This window comes from Sinohyriopsis cumingii, chromosome 16, assembly GCF_028554795.1.
Source record: "Sinohyriopsis cumingii isolate HCF-2022 chromosome 16, ASM2855479v2, whole genome shotgun sequence".
NCBI lineage: Eukaryota > Metazoa > Mollusca > Bivalvia > Unionida > Unionidae > Sinohyriopsis > Sinohyriopsis cumingii.
Genome location: NC_142976.1, coordinates 84760247 through 84782502, shown reverse-complemented (window position 1 = coordinate 84782502; position 22256 = coordinate 84760247). Strand labels below are relative to the sequence as shown.

The 22256-nt window shown below is 39.8% G+C and overlaps 1 protein-coding gene across 2 annotated transcripts in view; it reads right to left on the bottom strand.

The window, feature by feature from the left end:
- The window catches only part of LOC149780933 (15-hydroxyprostaglandin dehydrogenase [NAD(+)]-like), a 101757-nt gene extending 79779 nt beyond the window's left edge, over positions 1 to 21978 (bottom strand). The window contains exon 1 of one of the 2 annotated variants that reach the window (XR_016415173.1): positions 21322 to 21978. Coding sequence is in view for 1 of the 2 variants with exons in the window: in XM_089938036.1 (XP_089794162.1) it covers positions 21322 to 21414 (93 nt within the window). In the remaining variant the exon portion in view is untranslated. The remainder of the gene's footprint in view (positions 1 to 21321) is intronic. The other variant, XM_089938036.1, reaches the window with a different exon arrangement.
- Between the last annotated feature and the right edge of the window lie 278 nt (positions 21979 to 22256).

Genomic DNA, 22256 nt, shown 5'->3' with positions numbered 1-22256 from the left:
TCGCTATTTAGTTACTTCGTGGTAAACTAGTGTATTTATTTATGTGATATTCTAGATTTTGCAACTGTTGAATTAAATTCTAACTTTGGAAATGGTTGCAGTGGGTAAATTTAAATATGGATATTTGAATATTTGTGTACACTTGTGGGAGTGTAATGTACAGAAATGGGGGCCCCGAGTGGCCGAGTGGTCTAAAGCGCTCTCCGTTACGGATCACTGCCATCTAACCTCTGTCTGCGTGGGTTCGAGTCTCGGATTCAGCCAATGTAGGTATGTGAGAAAGCTTCCAGTAGCTTCGCGTGGGTCGGTGGTTCTTTCCGGGGTTTTCCCGGGTTCTTCCTCCACCATTAATACTGGCCGCCATGTATAGCCTATCGTGTGCTGAAAAATGGCGTTAAACCCACCAACACCAACACCATGTACAGAAATGCGTCGGATTGTTGTAATATTGATATTGTTAAGAATAATGAGATTAAGAATATATATATATATATATATATATATATATATATATATATATATATATATATATATATATATATATATATATATATATTGATGTGACCAATTTAGTGATGTCTGTATGTTAAGTAGGTTACCGCTCTTTATTGCAACGTTGTTTTCTATAAGAACGTGTGGGTTTTTCGATGTGCACGAATGCGTGACCAAAGATGTAGATAGCCTTTATCTGATGATTGACTGATTGTTGATTTAGTGTGAGCGAGATGGCTAACAAAATATGCTAACGTCCTTGTGTTTTTCGTAGGAAGCTTTTGGGGACAGAACTACCGGGTAGTCAAGTCCCGAGTCTCAGAGAGACAGGATAGAACAAGGCAGTAGGCCGAGAACAAGCCTAGTTGCTGGAGAACGAGAGAGAGAAGGAGGAGGAGAAAAGGAGACAAAAGGGGAAGAGGATAGGAGGAATCGGAGTACGGAGAACGCCGGAAGGAGGAAAGGAATTGGCAGAGTAAACACAGATGAGTAGAAACCAAGTACAGGGGAAAGCCATCTCACACTATAATCACGTGATGAAATAGGCTGTTACATGGTCGAGAGGACGAAGATTGGTTGAGAAATTAATATCGTTTAATTTGTATTAAATTGTTATTCTTTTGAATTTCACCTTTGTGTTCTTAATAATTTAATTGTCAGTATTGCTGACTGGGGGCTAGGAGCTTTACCTCTCTCTATCACTAATTTCACTTCCTACAAAAACGAGCCAGGGTGGGAATTCCACAGTAATTCAAATAAATATTGGGGGGCATCCCACCCCAACTCATAACAGTGGGTCACATAGAACTTCACATGGTCCTTCGTCCTTTCCTCAAGCCATAATGACTCTCGGGCAAGAACACTTCATCAAAGTGAAGCACAAGGCGATTCAGAATAATTTAGGCGAGGATTTTGCTGGTCACTGACAGTAAGAAGATGCCCCGACGGATCAAGGGGGGGGGGGTGGGAGGTTCCTAGAACAAGGCCTTTTTTTTTCTCTCACAATTTGGTTGTTAAATGTATGCCTGGAAACGGGTAAAATGCAGAAACATCTTTGTGCCTTGCCCTATGGGCCACGAACAGAGATTCCATCTCACAGAATATCTTACCTATTTGTTTACGCCACCTCATCCCAACCCCAACGAATTGTGTGCGAATTGGTTTTTTAACGTAGCTTTCACAATTTTTTCAGTCATATCGCTACGATGTCTGCACTGTGGCAGTTTATAGTGATGTCTAGCACTGGGGCATCATGCCGCAGACATGTATCATGATGTCCCCCCAGTCACATTATCCTGACACCAGGCCGACCAGTCCTAACACTAAACTCTTAATGCCGAACGCCAAGCGAGGCAGCTGTAAGTACCATTTTTGTAAGTTTTTCTTATGACTCAGCCGGAGATCGAACCCACAACCTCCCGCATCCGAGGCGGACGCTCTAACCGCTAGGCCACCGGAGCGGTCAACCCCAGCGATATTTTTGGATCATACCCAGCAACACATTTTAGCACTTTCGAAATGAGTTACAATGTAAACAGTTATTTCTAGTCGAAATCCAAAAGTGTAAGGCTTATCACAAACATTCTACGTAACAAACTAGATAGATATTAACATATTTTCTCCATTTAAGTTTATTCTAAGTCAAACAATGCCATCAGTTGACATTCTCATTATAAAAGACAAATTATCAGTTAAGCGTTTGGTTCGCGTGAGAGAAAGTATTAAACGTCACACAGAAAAGGCAAACAAATAATCTTGGATATTTTCCATACACTCTCAATAGACTGATAGTGATGAAATGAATCAATGAGGCTGTATTTTTTTTTTCTAACAGATTAACGTAGTCATGTGACTAGTAATGCTAATGGCGAGATACATGTCAAATTTCAGCAACGATGTACTTTGGTCTCGTCTGTCAGCGGGTTAAAATATAACGAATGCTATGCTCGCGATATTTGAGAAAACAAATCATATTTCATGCAAATATATCTCAATGAAAAGTCGTTCAAGTTAGCTAGGCGGGCTAGAAAGCGGTTACTCTATGCCGACACCAAACGGTGTCGGCGAATTCCCGTTTTTCGATAGGTAGTGGATTCTGAAATTACACCCCAACATAGATGTCCATATATCTAAAATAGGGTGGTAAGGGTCAGAATTAACTCATACTAACCTGGACGATGATGCAACCAACAAAACTGACAATTTTGAACAAGCCAGAACTCAAGCAAAATCAACTTATAAAGCAGAATCAATCATCAACAGATTAGTTCGATACTAACAGAAAACCTGATTTGCGTTTTATGTATGTATGTATGTATGTATGTATGTATGTATGTTTTGTAACAGTATCGTCAGATTCAATGAATTTATTTCAACTTCCAAACACCATATACACTCAACTGCAAATCTGCCAGCATGACACACATATGGATGATGATGACGTCACTCGGGAACTATCTATGTTGCATACACCTGCCTAACATAGATATTAATAATAAATAATATACATGAGTGTGGTCAAAAAAGCAAAACAAGAATATCATTCACTATATATACTTAAAATGTAGTTGTGCAGCTCACTAGTTACAGATGCTTCAATAAAGAGCAGTAAGATTACTAATACAAATAGATTTTTCATTGTATTGTCGCTCATCAAAATCAGTCAACGGGAATCTTCCATATCTAAAATTAACGCGGTTCGTTTAGTGAGCGAGACCTCTAGCGAAGAAGTTCCAGGTAATTCTCAAACCATGACTGATATTTTTAAAACTGTAAATGCATAAAATGTAATGGGGTCTGATAATTAAAAACACAAATTTTACATCTTAAGTTCTTAAAAATCGATATTATTTTGAATTGTTACAGTAAACATTCTCATAGTCTATTGTAACTTTAAAGACCAACAAGTATTTCACTATATAAAAATAGCACTAAAACATCTAACCATCTGAATGTAATTCAACAGATACAATCTAAAAACACGACATACAAAATGGAACTTTCAGCACAGTGAATGTGATTCAAGATGTGCAGCGTTAAAATTTAAATCATCGCTGTACACTTCAACAGCTAAAATCTAAAAACTCGACATTGGAAATCGAAGTTTCAATCGACGCTGTGTAATTCATCTGATAAAATCTAAATACTCGACACCTGAAATAAAATTCCCAACCACCACTGTACAGTTCAATAGATAAAATCTAAAATTTCGACACAAGCAATTGAATCTTAAGGAAAAACAGTTCGATTTAACATGTGAAATTTTATTTCTCGACATACGACATTGAAATTTCATTGGACTAGTTTAGATAAAATCTTTACAAAAATCAGATTTTTATATCCAAGTCTGAACCAATGCTGTGTAATTCAACAGCTGATATCTAAATATTCGAGGTATTAAATTTAACTTTCAACACAAACAGTTAGAGTCGACATGAGAATTTGGAATTCTATACATAGGACATTGAAATTTCAACTGCAATGTTCTCATTGAAGCAGCTATTGTCTGCTATGGCGCCAAATAATTAATGTTACAGTTTAAAAACATATGGTCTCACTTTGAGAACTTCGAGATCCTTCCAATGGACTTCATACTAAAAACTGGTGGTGGAGCTAAACCACAAGATATGCTTTTATCAGAAAGAAAACATGCTCTGTGTACTTCTTTTGAAATGCATTTTATACTCTTGACTTCGCCTAAATACTGAGGAACAATCCCAGATATGTTAAATTCCCCACATCCATTATCTTTGAAGAACGAGACTTTCGTCAAAAACTTGAGCATCAGTGACGAGAAAGCTATCATATCAAGAAATAGTATCACAGGTTCTTTATTACATGACTTTTTCCTAATAGTATTTACATGGCATTATTTGAACACTAGTACTTATATATATATATATATATTGTGGTCTAAGGTTGACATTGCCCGGGGTGGGAGTGGGAGACAAGCGCCCCAATCCTCCAAAATGCCCCATACGGCCTGCGTCTCCTACTGCCTCTGTCAACTAAAATCCAGCTCCTGGCCTTCGCGAGTGGCTTAGATTTGAAGCCCGGCAGACCATGTTTTCTACTAACAGGAGAAGGGGTGAAGGCGGCCCACTGGCGCCTTAAAACCAGTTGCTTCGGGTAGATGGGACTCGTAAACCTTGGATGGTAGCTCATCTAGGAGAAGGAAAACTCCGATTCCAAACCTCTGCTGCCTTGTGGCTATACCCACTCATGGGAAAGGCTAAGGGAGTAAACCCCGACAGAAAATCCGGAGATGGAGTCCCTAAGGCGGTATGACATTGACTTCAACGTCATTCCGGCAACTCCTGCGACGCCGTTGGTGCCAAGCTGTATCGGCATTCGTCGTTCCCTTGGGCACACCAGCTGCGTGGAGAGGGGGGATCTGCTGCATGGGCAACAGCTGATTCTCCATACCACCCTGCCCAGGCTTCATAGCTCCACTGGAGAGGACACTCCAGCGTCGTCGTACGGCGTCGGCACAACACGAGAAGTAGCAGTTTACCGGTTCTAAGTCAAAGCTCGATTGGCGTAGAGCTTGGCGCCAGGGGTTACTTCTGACGGTGGGAGAGATCATCAGGTCTCACTGGACAGCTACCGCCCGCCTCAAGCTGGGCAGCCCCCAGTCAGTAAGGTGCTGCCCGCCATGGCCTGCCTGCTTCACTGGGTGCGTGGAGCTTAGAGAACCATCTCGACAAGTGGGCCACAAAACTCTGCACCAGGAAAGACTAAAAGAAGAAATAAACAGACTCCAACTCTTCGTTTTGCAACCTGGAACATCAGGACCATGTGTCCTGGATTGACCACTGACCTACAGCAGATCGACGATGCACGGAAGACTGCCATCATTGACAGAGAACTCTCCCGACTGAACATCGACATTGCCTGCCTCCAGGAGACCCGACTGGCTGACAGCGGCACCATCAGGGAAGCCAATTACACATTCTTTTGGCAGGGGAAGCCCTTGGATGAACCTAGGCAGCATGGTGTAGGCTTTGCCGTCAAGAACACGCTAATCGCCTTCATTGAACCTCCATCATCAGGTACTGAGAGAATCCTTGCCCTCCGGCTGTCAACATCCTTAGGCCCGGTCAACATCTTCAGTGTGTACGCCCCAACCCTCTACTCCACCTACGAGGAGAAAGACAAGTTTTATGAGGCTCTGGATCAGGCAATATCCAGTATCCCCAACAATGAAAGCCTTTACTTACTAGGAGACTTCAATGCTAGAGTGGGAGCTGACCATGAGGCCTGGTCCACCTGTCTCGGTTTTTACGGAAGGGGCAAGATCAACGAGAATGGTCAGCGACTGCTGGAGATGTGCTGCTCCCACAGCCTATGTGTGACAAACACTTTCTTCAAATGCAAGGAGATCCACCAGGTGTCGTGGAGACACCCACGTTCACGCCACTGGCACCAGCTAGACCTCGTCATCACCAGGCGTGCAGAACTGGCCAGTGTCCTCCTTACCCGCAGCTACCACAGTGCCGATTGTGACACGGACCATTCCCTGGTGGCCAGCAAGGTGCGAATATTACCCAAGAAGCTGCACCACGCCAAGAAGAAGGGTCACCCACGTATCAACACCTACTGTGCAAGCAACCCAGAGAAAACACAGCAGTTCATCAGCAAACTGAAGGAAGCCCTCACCAAAGTGACACCTGATGACACCATTGATTCCAAGTGGTCCCATATCCGTGACTCTGTGTACAAATCAGCCATCACAGCTTACGGGAAGAGGGAGCGAAAGAATGTCGACTGGTATGAGGCAAACTGGGAGGAGATGGAGCCCGTGACTGAGGCAAAGAGGAAAGCCCTTCTGGCATACAAGGCTGCACCTAGCCCCAGAACACTACAAGCCCTCAGGATTGCAAGGAATAACGCCCAGAAGACCGCCCGCCGCTGTGCCAACACCTACTGGCTGAACCTTTGCAACAGTATACAGACAGCTGCTGACACCGGGGATACAAGAGGAATGTATGAGGGTATCAAAAAAGCGACAGGCCCCCCCAGCTACAAGACCGCCCCCCTCAAGTCCAAGACGGGCGAAGTCATCACAGACCAGGGGAAATAACTGCAGCGATGGGTTGAGCACTATCTTGAGCTATATGCAACCCAAAACAATGTCACTGGAACTGCCCTGGACACCATTCCAGACCTGCCTGTCATGGAGGAGCTAGACACACAGCCCACCCTGGAAGAGCTCGGAAAAGCCATCGATTGCCTTGCCTGTGGGAAGGCTCCTGGAAGCGACGGCATTCCGCCTGAAGTCCTCAAGAGCGGAAAACCAGCACTGCTCCAGCCCCTACACACACTCCTCTGCCTTTGCTGGGAACAGGGATACATCCCACAGGACATGCGTGATGCCAACATCGTCACTTTGTACAAAAACAAAGGAGACCGTAGCGACTGCAACAACTATCGGGGCATCTCCCTCCTCAGCATCGTCGGAAAGGCCTTCGCCCGTGTTGCCTTGGCACGCTTGCAGATCCTAGCCTTCCGCGTCTACCCAGAATCCCAGTGTGGATTTCGAGCCGGCAGGTCAACTGTAGACATGATCTTCTCACTACGTCAGCTGCAGGAGAAGTGTCGCGAGCAGCGGATGCCCCTCTACATTGCCTTCATAGACCTGACGAAGGCGTTTGACATGGTTAGTCGGAGTGGACTCTTCAGACTCCTGCAGAAGATCGGCTGCCCCCCACGTCTGCTTGCTGTCATTATGTCGTTCCACGAGAACATGCACAGCACAGTGTGCTTCAATGGCGCAACATCTGAAGCATTCCCAGTCGTTAGCGGAGTCAAACAAGGCTGTGTCCTTGCACCGACGCTCTTTGCCATCTTCTTCTCCATGCTTCTCCAGTACGCATTCAAGGACTTCAGCGAGGGAGTGTACATCCATACCAGGGCTGACGGCAAGCTGTTCAACATCGCCCGTCTCCGTGCTAAGACTAAAGTCACAGAGGTACTCATCCGTGAATTGCTCTTTGCCGACGATGCAGCCTTGACATCACACACGGAAGATGGACTCCAGCAGCTGGCATGCTGCCTCTCCCATGCATGTAAGGAATTTGGACTGACCATCAGTTTGAAGAAAACAAATGTCATGGCACAGGACACAGACTCCCCTCCCTCTGTCTCCATCGATGGGTACAATTTGGAAGTTGTCGAGAACTTCACATACCTCGGGTCTAACATCTCCAGCTCACTCTCCATTGATTCTGAGGTGGGCGGCAGGATTGCCAAGGCAGCAGCAGTGATGGCCAGACTTAACCAGAGGGTCTGGAACAACCCCAACCTCACAGAGAAGACCAAACTGCGTGTCTACCAAGCGTGCGTGCTCAGCTCACTTCTCTACAGCAGCGAAACATGGACCACCTATGCAAGACACGAGAGGAAACTCAACAGCTTCCACCTGAGATGTCTGCGGCGCATTCTGCACATCCAGTGGCAGGACAAAGTACCCAACACAGAGGTTCTAGAACGCGCCAACATGAACAGCATGTTCTCCATACTCAGCGAGAGGCGCCTTCGCTGGCTCGGCCATGTCAAGAGAATGGACCCAGGTCGCATTCCCAAGGACCTGTTATATGGGGAGTTAGCAGAAGGTGCACGACCAACTGGACGACCACATCTGCGCTACAAAGATGTTTGCAAGAAGGATATGAAGACAGCAAACATCAATGTCAACGACTGGGAGAGCTGTGCAAACAACCGTTCCAGCTGGCGTCTAGCTGTCAGGCAGGGAGTTCAAAACGCAGAGGAAAAGAGAAGAATAAAGCAAGCTGAAAAGAGAGCTAAAAAGAACGATAAGCAAAAGCGTACTTTGGAGCTATGCCATCGTCTCTCGTAGACGGACGGATGCCAAGAGAAGTACTTATATTATTGCCGAAGACGTTAAGAGTCAATACTTTTCTGACTTGCTGACGCTGTGCTTAACATTGTGATATCTTCTCCTAGTTTTGCAGAGACTTATTATCAGTGTAGTTGGTTATTATCAAGTTTAGTATCAGATCAGTCCTTCTATACTGGTAGCTTCGTTCTCAATAACAGTTTGTATTTGCTTATTACGTATATAGTCGAGGACAAAATTTCTCTTCCACTCGAATAATAAGCCTCGCAACCATTTTCTTGGTCGAGTTGAAATCCTAGCAGCTGTTGTTGCTGTTGTTGTTGTGTTGTTTTTTTTTTTTGTTTTTTGTTTTTTTTTGGGGGGGGGGGTTATATTCTACAGTTAATAAATAAATACAAAGATTCAAATTCCATTCTGCTTTTTCAGGGCGTTGATTTGTAAGGGATAAGCTAAGTAATTTTGACCTGTCCATTTATGAAATGGTATTAATAAGACAGTTAATTAATTCATAGTGGACATCGTAGAGATATTGAAAGCCTATCGATTTACCCATGAGACAAATAGCATGGCATGCAAAGCTCTCCCTCTCTCTCTCTCTCTCTCTCTCTCTCAGATAAGATAAGGCTAATTGTCATCGACGTTTCCTTGACTACAGGAAACTAAACATTGAAACCAGATGGACCAAAACACTTGGTAATGTCATAATTGGTGAATCCAGAACCTAGGTTGCCTGGGGGAGTAGGGTTGTAATCAGGACTCCGATTTTGTTAAGCAAGTTGGGAACGGAGTGGACAAAAATTACGCATATGTCAATTTTAAATTTGAAACAATAATGGGGATATCGAACCTTTGTAATTATTCATTCAATGTAGAACACAAAATATACAGGCTGATAGGGCTTGAAGTTCGGCAAGTGAACCTTTGCGAGGATTATTCTACAACTTGAAGACACATTTCTCTCACTTTAGTTCACCTGATCCTTGGGTGTGTGTGTGTGTATATATATATATATATATATATATATATATATATATATATATAACAAATACAATCATTAATGTAAAAAGAAGGCATGGTCCAATATATTCAAAAATTATAATAACCAGACAGAGGTCGTCCATAAATTATGTACGCATGGAGGGGGTAGGATGGAGGTTGACAAAAGCGTACGTCTGCATTTACGGTGAGGGACGGGTGACTGTTAATAGGTACATACTTTATGCACTGTAAATATTTTACATTTACGTTAGACAAGCATTAGTGACGATTTTGTGTAAAATTCAAGCTACGTTTTATAGTTACTTTTAATACTTCCTCACTTTCGTTTTCAGCATTAAAAATCATTCAGGTTAAGTTTCGTTACATAGTATTAAACCTTAAAACTGCTTATATTTATTGAATATATTTAACTTCAACTTTTAAAGTTCTACTGTCCCACCTATTGTTGGAAGGGAGAGGGTCCGCATGCGTACGCGAGGGGTCGTACGCTGGGAAACGGGATAGGAGAGGGTGGTCAAAAACTGATCGACAGATTGCGTACATATTTGTTATGGCCGTGCCCATAATATTTGTGACATGTCTCTTCACAGCCGGGTAAATGTTTGACCCGTCCTCTCACTACAATGGATAGGACGCATTTAATATTGAAATTATTTCTTATCATTTAGTCATGCGACTAATAGTATTAAAAAAACCTGATCATCCTTCTTTAATTGGTTTAGAGCAGACTACAAGTTTTCTTATTTGTCTTTCTGTTGTTTACTTCCTTTCCTACATTATATCTCTATATCCATCCAGTTTAATTCAGTGGGATCCATGACAGCTCATTTGGTGGAACGTCAAACCTGTAATATATGGCTTGCGGTTTGGATACCCATCAAAGCCACCTTGGATTGGTCTGTCGCGACGTGCTCTTGAGGAAAGTTCTTATATAGTCGTAACAAGCATTGAAAATACCGCTACAAATCCCCACCCCCCAAAACGATACCTTCTTCCTTCTTAGATAGCAGTATTGCAAAAGTAGACGAGAGTTAACCGTCAGAACTGGGAAACGCACATGGATACGGTAGTTATTCTTGAGAAAAAGACACTGAAGTATAAATAATGTAAACACAGATTTGAGGGTGACATTTGACGCCACGTTCCAAGTTCACTTCATTTCCAAACATAAGTGTCATTACAACTCGCCAAGTCAGATATTTGAACAGACATTTTCGTGGTAGTTAATACAAAGGTTCGACCTAATACCTTGTACTTATAAAACTTATTTCATTTCGTCGTTTATGGTGCATGAACACAAATAGGTTATTTGGTGCTGAAACAATTGTCTTGACCCAATAAAACTCACCGACAGCTGACCTTGGTTAATTAGATGAAAAGGATTTGTGTTTTTAGAAAAGTTTTGTGGCTTCATTAGTTTGTCTTTCATCAGTTTCCGAACATTTGTAGGACACCTGTTGCACTCACCTTTAGGGTGAAAGTATACCAGTGTAGGTTTGGTTTTTTTTTTTTTTTTTTTTTTTTTTTAGTTTGATGCTATTTTTCAGCACACGATAAGCTTATACGTGGATGCCAGTATATTTGGTGGAGAAGGAATCCGGGAAAACTCTGGTAAACATAACTTGCAAGTCTTCTCACATACTGACGTTGGCTGAGCCAAGATTGGAACCAACGCCCTCAGAAGTGAGGTGACAATAATGTGTAAAGGAACGCACATTATACCACTCGATAACCCGGGGTTCCGAACCAATAGCGGTAATAATTATATAATTATCAACCACGATGATGTATCGGTGTTTGAACGAGATGTCTGGTACTTAACGGATTGCGAAGCCTGAGGGAATAGCAACAGAATTCTTCTGACAGCAATCACCTGAAAATTGGTGGGGGGGGGGAGTAGGAAAGTCGATGGGAGTGTTGGTTCCCGCCACTGTTTAGCATCTACCGGATCTAAATATTCTTCTTATTATTCTTTCATTTTGTATTACATCAAATATGTCATTATCCTAAACTTAATAATAGTGTGCATTATTTCTATTTTTTCTTGGTATTAAATGTATACATTTCGACTGCGACACGTCTTGGGCTAGAATAAGGTACACATATTTCTATATCACGTACTCAAAGTAGTAAATAAAAAAAAAAAACAAAGGAGAGAGAGAGAGAGAGAGAACTTTGCAAACCTTGCTACATACCTCATGGCTAAATGGAGTGCACGACACGTCATAAAAATCACAATCCTGCATCTAATCCATTTATATTATTTCCAGCAGATTGAAAGGAAATCAAAACCAAAAGCACCTTAATACTTCGGTGGCAAACTCTTTTCCTTCCTTTGTATACACACACACACACACTTACACACACACACATGAACATACACGCTCGTCCCATTGACCCACGCACATCCCTTTGACAAGGACCCGGTGTCACACACACACACTGTTTACAGTTCATATGTGTATTCGTGTTGTTGTGAATATCTGCAATAAAATATAGTTTAATATTTGAATATTTAATTGCAAAGGAAATAAGTACACACGCAAACTTTGACCTTTGAGCTTTGGGAGTCCAGGTGGTGCAGCTAAAAACCGCACCGCTTTGTCATGTTTGAACAAGAAGCATGTTAGTCGTTGACGCTATGGATAACTTGGTATTGTACTGAGATTTGCAAGGCGGATAGACACGTTTATCAGCTATTTACCAAACTAGACCTACCTCCAAAACATGTATCAGAACTAAATTTAAGACGAATCTGGTTACAAACAGGCAATCTGGAAGAATAGAGAAGAAAACATTCATGTCGCCTAAAAGTTTTAAGATGTTCACTACAGTAATAATGTTCAAATGAGTATTTCATGTTTCGTAAAGTTTGCCCCCACCCCCAACCCTACAAGCTGTGCCATTCATGTGTATGAAAGTTCAATCTTGTGAGACTTCTTAAAGTACACTGAACATTAAAAATCAATTCTAATTGTCGAATTGGTGGATGTCTCTGTAAATAATTTTGCTTTTCTTCCTATCCTTTATTATCTGCACATTCTCACTCACTCGCTCGCTCACTCATCGTCATCATCAGTTATTAACTACTCATTCAGTATTGTTTTATTTTGTATAATGAATCCCGTTTGTATCTAACTCATGGCCATATTGCAGGAGAAGAAGGTACATCTGACATTTAACCCGATGACCGATGCCCACTTGATGGCAATATCCATGCACTGACCTGTTGATTATACTGATAGCTACGATGCATTCCATGTTAACAACAGGTCACCGATAATATGACACTTGTATCTATATTCAAGTAAAGTAGACCACATGCCCAAATCATAAGTATCAAATATACGTAATTAGTAAACACAGCTGGAGAGTGGCACGAGAGCATAAAGTGTAACGAAAATTTATCTCCTTTTCTTTCATACAATAATGTCGCGGTTCCTTCTTATATTTGTACCTATATAATGTAAATGTACGTAGTGAATTAAAGGTAAACTTGTTTTAACTTCTGAAGATAGAAACAAATATTATCTTTATAAGGTCGCATATAGCATGGTTTGGTAAACACAACTGACGTTAAAGTGCAAACATCTCACAAATGCACCATAATACTATGCAGGTATGTGAGTTATAACATGTACTTACTATTTCATAATCGGTATATGCATCACATCTTATGTTAATTTCTGTACTTTGCCAGTCTAGATTTGTATCTCGATCAGTACATATCCGCTTGAATTCAGTTTTGAAAATTATTACGTCCTTTTGTTAAATCGCGCTTTCCTAAATCAACAGCTGTAAAAAAAAAAAAAAAAAAAAAAAAAAAAAAAAAACCATTTACAGCTTGTATATTGGGCCAAGGGTGGCCTAGATAATCTGAGATGCTAGCCTTTACAGATCACATACATCTCACCTCAGACCGCGTTGGTTCAAATTTCGAGCTCGGCCGATGTAGGGTATATAAGTTTTCCGGTTGGTCCGAGGTTCTTTTCGGGGTTTCCCTTGGTTCTTTGTCTACCAAATATACTGGCAGCCATGTATAGCCTATCATGTATGTATGTATGTATGTGTACGTATGCATGTGTGTCGAATGACAGGATGGATAGATAAATAGATCCAGGATATAAGCTTCTGAATGATATATTCTGTAAATAAAATAACGACTATACAAAAATTGTATGTTCAAAAACGTTACTTACTAAAATGTCTGAACTCTATTCATTGCTGGCACTAATTAGGCAGGAATTCAAGTCTCGGATGCATGAGAATGATCTACACACTAATTTGCATAGACAGTTTAAAATGGGCTGTGTGTTTTTTTGGTTTTTTTGTTGTTTTTTTTTTATATTATTGTTACCGACATATGAGTATAAAATACTGAATTGATGATGTTGAAGTTATACACAAATCGAAGTGTCGACGTGACTAGTGAAGGACCCACACACAGAGCAAACTGTGTGTAACACCAATACAATTAATTAGACTGGTCAACTGGTCATTGGAGTTTTGTTATGCAGTACCTGGATGATGGTCTCATGCTAGGTAGAGAGGTCGGTTATAAATATACTATTAAGTATTCTGAGCAAAGCCAGATTAAAAGCGGATTAACAGTGGAGCAAATGGAGTGGTTTATCAAGGGGGCCCATCTAGGGTGACGTGGCGCAACACAATGACTGTGGCGCGGGTGGGTGCGAGCTTTTCAGAATTGCTCTGGGACTTTAGTCTTTTATGTCTCATAAATTAACGTGAAAACGTGACCATATACTCGGACAAAACCTACCTGTCTTGTGCGCCTATGAGCACCATTTTGTTGTGTCAGGTGGACATTTTATAGTTAGTCAAGATCGTTATTTTATAGACAAGGAAACTTCACATACTCCTATGTGATTATAAAACCTTCTTTAAACACGATGTCTAGTCGTTTTACAATGAACACCATTTTAATTTCAAACTGCTAAGATATTTTTAATTTAAAGAAAGAAAACAAATGTGGCCTAATTAAGATTTATATGAATTATAAATCCGTTAAGGATTATTTAAGAATTTTGGTCATATAGGACCCCCAAAGCCACCCACTCATCCAACTGTGAATCACCGCTTACGGCAATGTATCAGACAAAACAACACTTTTGTTGTCTAAGGTGCCACTTTAAACAATTTATATTCTTGATTTATGAGGACACACGTGATTCGTGAACTGCAAGTAACACATTTTATTTAGTGAAACAAGTAAAATGACATATTCTGTTTTAATCTACTCATTAAATATTCCAGTGTTAATGTGACTTCCTTTAAATCAAGCTGAAAACGTTGTAAAAACAATGTCACGAAGTGCAATTCAAAGTCAATATTTTCCCATGACAGTTATCTTAATTAAAAGGTACGACACGAGACAGTAAACCAGTCTAACCTCCGATATACCGATTCACTGTCAGAAAGATAGCTGATACATGCATGTAATACACATATCTTGGGACAATATTTCAACTCATAAGACAGTTATGTATCTAGTTCTACACAAATACTTTGCTCACTGTACAATGCAAGGAAAAGATAAAAGGAAGATAATGCGAGAGAAAATTGAGTAAAAGTAGAAAAAGAAATACTGTTTACATAACACATTTTCGAGATAACATATCAATACATATGACAAATATCAGTTATTAGTATTTCTACAGAGCAAATATGAGAGCATGTGTGCACAGGCACACTTCTGTACAAAAATATGCATACACATATTAATGTATACACATACATATATGCGCGAACATAGGTACATACATACACATGCGGGAAAGAGAGTGAGACGAGTTATATCCTCAAAGTCAACACTTCACCATACATTGATCACATTAAAAAATATGACATTATTCATGGTTATAAACTACTCCACTTTCATTTTCAATACTCGATTTCCCAATAAAATATATTTTCACATGATTGTATTTAGTAAATAACTTTTGTATCTCCTAGGCCAGACTTTTTAGCTTCACATTTAAAATGAACTAATACCAACATTGTGATTAAAGACAGAAAATCAGTCTAACGTCTGGTCATCCGATTTAATGGTGATGTAATCCCCAAAAAAGCAGTGGTCAAAAGCATTGAAATACTTATTATACAAGCCAATAAGGCTTTAATTCCAGTTCAAGCCCATTCTCCTCCATTTATCAGATAATTGGCGATACAAAAACAGAAAATCTGTAAACACTTGGCTTTTGGTGAATGTGGACGCTATAAATTAATATGAATACTTGCCTATTATATAAGAGTATACAACACTATTATAAATTGTTGCATGTTTGATCTTATAGATATCCCATTAAATGTTTGGGGCGGACATACAAAAATGAAAAGAACCTCATAGCATCACATAAAGTAAAAAGACAAAAATCCCTAGAAGACGCCCAAGCTCTAACACCCAAATGAAATGAATTACATGATAAGACCATTTTAGTTTACTTAAGTAATATATATATATATATATATATATATATATATATATATATATATATATATATATATATATGACGCTATCAATACTTCACTACTTCACACACGGAAAATTTATTCCTGTTTCTATGTGGGATGAGCTTGTGATTTATACATGTACTTGTACGCCTTGACCTTGCCATTCTCGTGACCGTACTAATTCTGTGTTATCAATATCTAATCTCGGAAAGGATCAAATATATATATATATATATATATATATATATATATATATATATATATATATATATATATATATATGATGTAAAGAGATTTTACCGTCGAGCACCGAAATCGTTTTAATGCATTTTATAGTGAGGATGGGACCAAAACACAGTTGAAAGTATATGGACTAACATAACAAATGCATACTCTGAAGCAGCAAAGAAAATAATTGGTTATTTAAAGAATAAGGAAAAGAGATGGTTAACATCACAGACCTGGAAGAGAATACGAAAGGAGAAAGGCCAAGGATAAACTTGTGGATGCTAGATCACCAAGGTTGACTGAAGGAGAACATAAACATCATAAGGTGAAGGATAAAGAAGTGAAAAGGAAAGCCCGGAAGTATAAAATAAACTTTGTTGAGGAACTGACAAATGAGGTAGAACAAGCAGCAGCAAATGGTAAACTAAACATGGTATACAATATTACAAAACAGCAGTGGATTCAACCAATCCGTGCCAGTTAAAGATAAAGAGGGAAGTGTGATAACGCAAAGGGTGCAGGCAGCAAAATGAGTCCGGCACTTTGAAGAGGTACTAAACCAGCCAGAGCTGATGACCCAGCAGACCAGCCAGATGACACTAACGGCATTGATATCAGCCCAACTACTCAAGCAGCGGTCAAAGTAGCTATCAAAGCCATGAAGAGCGGCAAAACACCTGGGTTTGATTACCTATAAACTGGGTTGCTGAAAGTTGATACAACCACATGTGTGGACTGACCTCTACTGAAATATATGGGAAAATGATGTCATCCCACAGGACTGCTGCAAGGGTCTCATTGTTAAGCTATCAAAAGAGGTGACCTCAGCTATTGTGACAACTTGCGAGAGATAATACTACTTTCCATCCCCAGCAAAGTCCTCTGCGGAATTCTTCTTCAAAGGATTGACACAGCTACGGATGACAAACTCAGACAGGAACAAGCAGGTTTCCGTAAAGGAAGAAGATGAATAGATCAGATATTTGCTTTATGCAGCATCATTGAACAGTGTCTGGAGTGGAATGGGACCCTTTACATCAACTTCATTCACTTCAAGAAGGCATTTGACAGAGAGTCTGTGAAAGATTAATAGAGCCTATGGGATACCATCCATGACATTCAATTTCATTAGGTAGTTCTATGAGCACTTCGAATGCAGCGTTATCCTTTACAACACTCTTGCCGAGTTGTTCAAAGGGAAGTCTGGTGTTAGATAATGTTGCACCCCCCCCCCCTCTCTCTCTCTCCCTCTCTCTCTCTCAGCACCATCGACTGGATAATGCATCGAGCAACATCTGACCGTGCCAAAGGTTATCCAGTGGACACTCTTCTTACACTTTGAAGATCTGGACTTTGCTGATGATCTGGCTGTCATTTCATCAAGACAGTCTCATCTTCGAGAGACTTAGTGAAGCTGTTAAACAGACTGGCCTGCATGTCAATAAAAAGAAAACCCAAGTGATGTGCACAAACGCCACACCTACTCCTCCAATTACCATTCATGGAGAGGAAACTGAGTTCGTAGAAGACTTCACGTACCTGGATCACCTAATTAGGAACGACAACGATGACAAGAAGGACAACACAAAGGTTAAATGAAACCAGAGATGCTTTCAGCAGATTCCGCTCTATAAGAAAATCAAAACAATATAGCCTCAAGACAAAGATCAGACATTACAACGGCAACGTAAAGTCGGATCTATTGTACGGCTCCGAGTGTTAGATAATAGTGAAAGACAGATATGAGCAAAGTAAATTCATTTCACAATATCTGCCTTCGTAAAATCTGCAACATTTATTGGCCAAACAAGATCTCCATTGTCAACCTTTATGTAAAGACGGGGTGTAAAAACGTTTATCTGGAGATCAAGATGCGCAGGATCAAATGGCTCAGACACGTACCCCAAGAACGCATACCCAAGATAGCCCTCAGATAGACACCGGTTGGAGGTCGTAAATGCGGATAGCGGAGGTTTGTTGCAGCCTTATGTCCCAGACGGGATGAAGAGGATTTATATTTAAGGAGAGAGAGATTTTTAAAGAGATTTTCTTAACCAATTGAAGAAATCCATTACTTATTTCAGAGAGCCGTTAAGTGTCATGTTGAAGGACCAGTCTGCGAATGTGTTTTTACAGTGATACCTGAGCAAGTGAATACGATCTTCCCTTGCATGTCTGTGCAGGGCGGAGCTAACATAACAGAATGAAATACGAAAGGAACAATGGTAACGCTGTATGATGACTGTGTTTATCTCATAATAATATTTATAAATGCACATTGCTGTCAATAAAAAAGTAAATTTTAGAACAGCAGTATTTATTTCGATATCTGTATATGACGTCTAATTTCTAACAAAAGTCATTCAAAGACATTGATGCCCAACTATGGAAAAAAGAATTTCCAAGAACTGATGATAAGATCATTTCTTCCTGTTTAACTGCTGAGTGTTAAAAATCATATCTGGTATTCTTCGGCGTTAACATCATGTTCAAATTAATTGTGTAGTGAACATATGGGATGTAATAATGGCGTCTTATTGATTTAGGTCCAACCAGGTATTGCAAAGATTGAATTTTCTAGGGATCTTCATAAAATGTACATTTTATGGTGTAACTCAAATTTGTATAATTGTAATAACTATTATGATTACTGGTTAAGTACCGGAATACGTTTAACGTTGCAGAAATATATCGTAGTGATTTCACATCTATTCTAAACCGTTGTGCCCAACTTTGTTTTCGACCTCGACACTAAAAATATATTTTGTGAGACTGACGACCCCGTATCTACATTTTGATAAGTTTTGCTACCATGGAAACAAATCAAAAATCCCGGCGACCCTCCGCGATCCTCAAGAATGTCCTCGTGACCCCAATTTGAATCGTGACCTGAAGTTGGGAACCACTGTTCTACGCTAATGACTTAAGTACATTACGCAGCAGACATACTTTGTGAAGAAACGTTATATCTCAGCTACGTTTTCTGTGCTGGTGTTTATAAGTTCTTTAATTTAAATTTTTTGTAATTGTATTATTTTATTTTTTATTATTATTTTTTTCTGAGAGAAAATTCTAAAGACATATAGTAAGGGATACAGGGAAATTATATGGGGGAAGTAAAAGGCGATGACATCATGGGGCTAAGTCACATGGCGCTACGCGAAGTGGACATGCGCATGAAAGAGTCTTTGAAAACACCCCATGTAGAACATAAACAGACAAAACAGAGACACAAATACATACTAGATAACACTTAATTTAAAACCATACTAACTTCTTCTATATTTTAAAAACCATACAGCTCCCGCACTTTATGTTTGACCACTACACAAAAATGTGGTCTCATAAACAATTTTGGATCTTTCAATAAAGAATAATCAGATAAACTAAATAAAGGAGGCCTAAATCGACCCAGGAGAAACACATAGAGAATAAAGAAGTGTGGACCTTGGATCGAGCGTAACCTACCTATCAGCATCCTTAAAAACTATTACGAGGAACGACACATATTATCACTCGATTAATACAATATGAATTTTTTTAAATAAAATCTAAATAGTACACCGTCCCATCGTCAAAATTCGAAAACCATAAAACAAATTAAAAGATAAAATATAACATATCATAAAGGATCTTAAATTCAAATTAGGAAGAAATACTACTGGGAAAGATATCTGATCTATACTTGCTGTCTCAAACATACAGAAAATATAGCATACACACAATATAGCACCACTACATATAGCAAACACTGAGACCTAGGCGACCTCTAGCAAAGGTCACAAAAATTTAAAGGGAAGGAACTTCGAGCAAGGTGAGGGAAACCATGCTCGGACGAACAACCCTTTAGATAACACTAAGGAAACATAAATACCCATCAAAAATTCTAAAAACTAAAGTTTTGATATAAAATTTTGTTTTTAAATAAAACAAACAACACATCTGAGAGGGAAACACACAAACATAAAATACTTTATTTTTTTGGAAATGGGGGTGGGGGTCATCTGTCTGGTACCCTCCAAAAAAGTGTTTACAAGTTCAATACAGATACTTCGTCAGGAAAAGCTGCTATCTCAGCGAAGTTTTCTGTGCCTACGTTTACAAGTACAATATAGATACTGGAAAGGTTGTGAACTCTGAAGCTAAATTGTAGGAGCTCTTGCCCAAATAGGATGAACATTTTTGGAAAGAGAATGTGTTATAAAACTAGTTCCTAATGTTCCGTAAAATCCGGAGAACGGACCATGTAATTTCTCTTAATTCCGACGCCCAGGGATGAGTAAGTACATGGCCTGAACATGTGTCCTTTTATGCACTAAGGTTACATTCCTCGCATAATAATTAAATACTAGCTGAGGCAACCATCTCATATATCAGATCGGCACCATTTTCATTAAGACCAATTAAATATCATAACAATTGAAGTCTTCTGACGAAAACCTCATCTCAATCTGACTTAGCGATAAGATTTTCACGACAGCAACATTGTGACAACCACTTACATATATGATAGCGACAATTACCGCTGTGTAGTCGATGGGCAGTAAACTGAAACAGTGCCCTAACTTGGCTACACGTTATGGTGGCCATAAATCTGCATTAATCGGTTCATTTGCGCGTTGAATGGCTACTAAGTAGTACAAATGGTATTAGTTTACTTTGCGTTCTATGTATCATGGTATATATGTTTGAGCATATGTATATGTATGTAGGATAAGATGTATAAGATCCACCTACACACAGAAAGCTACTGGCATGCTTCTCATATACCCACGTTGAATGAGCGTGAAACGTTTACCATTGTACCTATGTAATTATATGGGCACAATAGTATGTATGTATGTATGTATGCATGTATGTAATGTATAGGTAGCGAGGGAGGAATATATATATATATATATATATATATATATATATATATATATATATATATATATATATATTAGAATACGACCAGCAATTAGCGCAGCATTCTTTCATTTCTTTTTCATTCATATTCACACACGAGAGCAGACAGTTTTAAATGTTTGGACTGGCATTACATATTTGCAAGCAATTTGTTAGTGCAAAGTAAATAGAAAATCATCTATTTCGAACTAACAGAACTGAATCAATGTGCCTGCGTCAAAAACCAAAGCTACATAATCGAACAAAACTGGTGAAAGCTGTACATCTGTGCAATCCTAGTTAGAATATGCGGTTAAAATACGTGTTTTACAGACAGGTGGTAAAATGATACAGAGATAAACAACAACAAAGAAAAAATACATTACCTTCGCGCCGTTTTGAAGAAGCGTTTCAGAAAAGGCTCTCCCTAACCCCTGTGCTCCTCCTGTTACAAGGGCAACTTTTCCTTCCAAAGTCATTGTAACGTTTTAATCCAAAATAACATCGGTCAAGGTAAGTTAAATCTCCCCAAGACCAAACACGTTGGTTCAGTCCGGTTACCGTTACGTGCTCCTCCTATCGACCACAACTGGTAGTGCCAATAAATGGTGGTTTACTCGAGTATTTATATAGGCCGAGATATAGCGGTAATAGGCTGCACAGACTTTTCCCCCTCCCCCGATATTTTACGGTCTGCACACCGTTATTCGACTAATCGATCCTGACGCCCTGAAAACACTAGATCATGTCTGCAAACTCCCCACTGCGCCTACCAGGCGAAAAGCTACGCATTATTTGCTCGATTCGCTTAATTCATTCTAGACCCACAGCTTGAGATAACTTGAAAGTTACCTAGAATGCAGATTTCTTTATCCGGGCTAGTAGTGAAGTAGAGACGCAGTATGTTTTATTATTAATGTCCTAGTTTGATCACATTTGATTGTTCAAATATACGATTTCGATTCCACTCATTGAACCAGATATTTTGTTCCTGTTTCCTTGTTTTGCACAGCCTAACTTTCTAAATGTGTCATATCCCGACTGACGTCTTCGGACAATACACGGATTCTAGATGTCGCTCTGGTTTATCGGTGAACGTGTCGGAATCGCGATCAATATGAGAATGGGGTTCGGATCCCACAATTAAATTGACCCCGATCGGCTACTGTGGTGTGTCCTCGAGCTAGGAGGATCTTTGCACCAATTACTGCACTAGATAACCTGTTTGCATTGCTGTACCGTAAAACCCGAAAATAACCCACAATTCGTTTCAAATTATAAAATAACAACTACACACACACACACACACACACACACACAC